The sequence below is a fragment of the Babylonia areolata genome, chromosome 34 (genome assembly GCF_041734735.1).
Source record: "Babylonia areolata isolate BAREFJ2019XMU chromosome 34, ASM4173473v1, whole genome shotgun sequence".
NCBI classification, from domain to species: Eukaryota; Metazoa; Mollusca; class Gastropoda; order Neogastropoda; family Buccinidae; genus Babylonia; species Babylonia areolata.
The window spans coordinates 16225359-16228711 of record NC_134909.1 but is presented as its reverse complement, the minus strand read 5'-3'; the positions used below and the strand labels follow the sequence as shown (position 1 = coordinate 16228711).

Here is a 3353-nt window from a genome sequence, read left to right as displayed (position 1 = left end):
GTGACGTCAATGATGACATTACCAAAAAGAAGCGAAGTATCTCTGGAAGGCTGAGAATTCACACGTTAGACCTTGGAGTGGTATATATATATCGATGTAGTGGAGTGATGGCCTAGAGGTAACGCGTCCGCCAAGGAAGCGAGAGAATCTGAGCACGCTAGTTCGAATCACGGCTCAGCCGGAGATATTTTCTCCCCCACCACTAGACCTCGAGTGGTGGTCTGGACGCTAGTCATTCGGATGAGATGATAAACCGAGGTCCCGTGTGCAGCATGCACTTAAGCGCACGTAAAAGAACCCACGCCAACAAAAGGGTTGTTCCCAGCGGCGGCTGAGCCGTGATTCAAACCAGCCCGCTCTGACTCTCTCGCTTCCTAGGCGGACGCGTTACCTCTAGGCCATCACTCCACATAATACACAGCGATACAAAAATGGCATTGCACTCTCATTCTCAATGTCAACAGATTATACAACTAACAGCATATCGTGACAAAATGAAAAAAAAAATTGAAAAAAAGATGAACTGGTATTACGTATACATACATACATATATATATATATATATATCACCAATGACAAGATACCCCCAGGGGAAACAGAACCATGACGGATGACCGGCGGGCAGTGACGTGAGGGGTTGGGGGAGGGAGGGGTGGGAAGGAGAGGGAATGGGGAGGGCAGGGGGCGGGGTAGGGGTAGGGTGGTGGTGGTGGTAGGGCGGGAGGGGTGGTGGGGGGATGGTGGGGGGGGGGGGCCGAAGAAGCGTCAGACGATGAAGGATTGGCGGGGGGCGTGGAGGTCGCGACCTGGCATGGTGGTGGAGGTCAGGTCGAAAGGGCACAGCCAGGTGACTGGGTGACCTGTGCACACACACACACAGACGTGTGTACACACACACACACACACACAGACAACACAACGCACACACACACACACACAGACACACAGACAACACAACACAATGCACACACACACACACACACACACACACACAGAGGCACAGACCACACACACACACACACACTCACACACACACACATGCACACATACAACACCATACCACACCACGCCATACCACACCACACCATACCATACCATGCCATACAACACCACACCACACCACACCCAACCCTACCACACCACACCACACCACACCACACCATACCACACCACATCATACCATATCACACCACACCACACCACATCATACCATACCACACCACACCACGCCATACCATATCATACCACACCACACCACACACCATACCCTTCCACACCACACCACACCACACCATACCATACCACACCATGCCACACCACACCACACCACACCATATCATATACCACACCACACCACACCCTACCACACCATACCACAACACCACACCATACCACACCACATCATACCACACCACACCCTACCACACCACATCAAACTATACCACACCACACCACACCACACCACACCCTACCACACCACACCACACCACACCACACCACACCCTACCATACCACACCACACCATAACCTACCACACCACACCACACCACACCACACCACACTATACCACACCACACCAACAACACAAAACGGACAGCTGAAGGTGCCAGCACACTACGCACCCCGGCCAAAGATCTCCTGGCACAGGGCCATTTTGGACTTGGGCTGTCTCCTGGGCCCGTCCTTCTTCACGTGCTCCACCGCTGTTTCGTCGTTCAGGATGGACGACACCTGGGGGCACACATAACCTTGTGCAAAATTTCCAGCCCCCACCCAAGAATTGTATGCAAGAAAAAAAGCCCCAGGACTGACATTTCAGTCCCATTATGGTGAGCAAAATTAAAGTGCCCCCCGACTGAAATTTCCATGCCCTTCCAGTGTGCAAAAAAAGTGACATTTCAGTCCCATGCTGGTGTGCAAAAAAAAAAAAAAAAAAAAAAAAAAAGTGCCCCAGACTGAAATTCCTATGCCCTTCCAGTGTAAAAAAACAAAAAAACAAAAAAAAACCAACCCGTCCCAGGACTGACATTTAAGTCCCATTCTGGTGTGCAAAAAAAAAAAAAAACAGGACTGAAATTTCCATGCCCTTCCAGTGTGCAAAAACAGCCCCAGGATTGACATTTCAGTCTGCTTCCAGTGTGCAAAATTAAAGTGCCCTGGACTGAAATTTCCATGCCCTTCCAGTGTGCAAAATTAAAGTGCCCTGGACTGAAATTTGCATGCCCTTCCAGTGTAAAAAAAAAAAAAAAAAAAAAAGCCCCAGGATTGACATTTCAGTCTCATTCTGATGTGAAAAAAAAAACGTGCCCCCAGACTGAAATTTCCATGCCCTACCGGTGCACAAGAAAAACAGCCCCAGGATTGACATTTCAGTCCCATTATGGTGAGCAAAATTAAAGTGCCCCCAGACTGAAATTTCCATGCCCTTCCAGTGTGCAAAAAAAACAACAAAAAAAGGCCCCAGGATTGACATTTCAGTCCCATTATGGTGTGCAAAAAAAAAACCCAACTGTGCCCCATGACTGAAATTTGCAGGCCCTTTCAGTGTGCGAAAAAGTGACCCAGGATGAAATTTGCAGGCCTCTTTCAGTGTGCGAAAAAGTGACCCAGGATGAAATTTGCAGGCCCTTTCAGTGTTCAAAAAAGTGACCCAGGATTGACATTTCAGTCCCATTCTGGTGTGCAAAAAAAAAACCCCAAAAAACTGTGCCCCAGGACTGAAATTTCCATGCCCTTTCAGTGTGCAAAAAAAGTTCACCAGGATGGATTTTCAAGTCCACAAAATCATCAAATTCATATGAAATTGTCATGAACGGATAGTGTGTTCTTTTTCCTTTCAGAAAAGCATAGGTTATGCATACCTTCTTTTAGTAGTTCACATACTAGATTTCTTTTTCCATTCCCAATTCCTTTTTGATGTTTTGGGCTCTGATGCCCATTTTGAAAGTAAATGCCCACGACCTTTGTTATTTTTGTTACTTCAATAGGAAAGTTTTGGGCTCTGATGCCCATTTTGAAAGTAAATGCTCAAGACCTTTGACATTTTGGTTACTTCAAAAGGAAGGTTTTGGGCTCTGTTGCCCATTTTGAAAGTAAATCCCCACGACCTTTGACATTTTTGTTACTTCAATAGGAAGGTTTTAAGCTCTAATGCCCATTTTGAAAGTAAATGCCCAAGACCTTTGACATTTTGGTTACTTCAAAAGGGCGGTTTTGGGCTCTGATGCCCATTTTGAAAGTAAATGCCCACGACCTTTGTTATTTTTGTTACTTCAATAGGAAAGTTTTGGGCTCTGATGCCCATTTTGAAAGTAAATGCCCACGGCCTTTGTCATTTTGGTTACTTCAAAAGG

At 46.8% G+C, this 3353-nt stretch overlaps 1 protein-coding gene across 1 annotated transcript in view; it reads right to left on the bottom strand.

Annotated features, from left to right (window-relative positions):
* Nucleotides 1–765: 765 nt before the first annotated feature.
* The window catches only part of LOC143277559 (palmitoyltransferase ZDHHC3-like), an 11891-nt gene continuing 9303 nt past the window's right edge, over nt 766–3353 (bottom strand). The window contains exons 7-8 of the mRNA XM_076582438.1: nt 1623–1731; nt 766–860 (exon numbers count right to left, since the gene is read on the bottom strand). Coding sequence (XP_076438553.1) covers nt 766–860; nt 1623–1731 — 204 coding nt within the window. The remainder of the gene's footprint in view (nt 861–1622; nt 1732–3353) is intronic.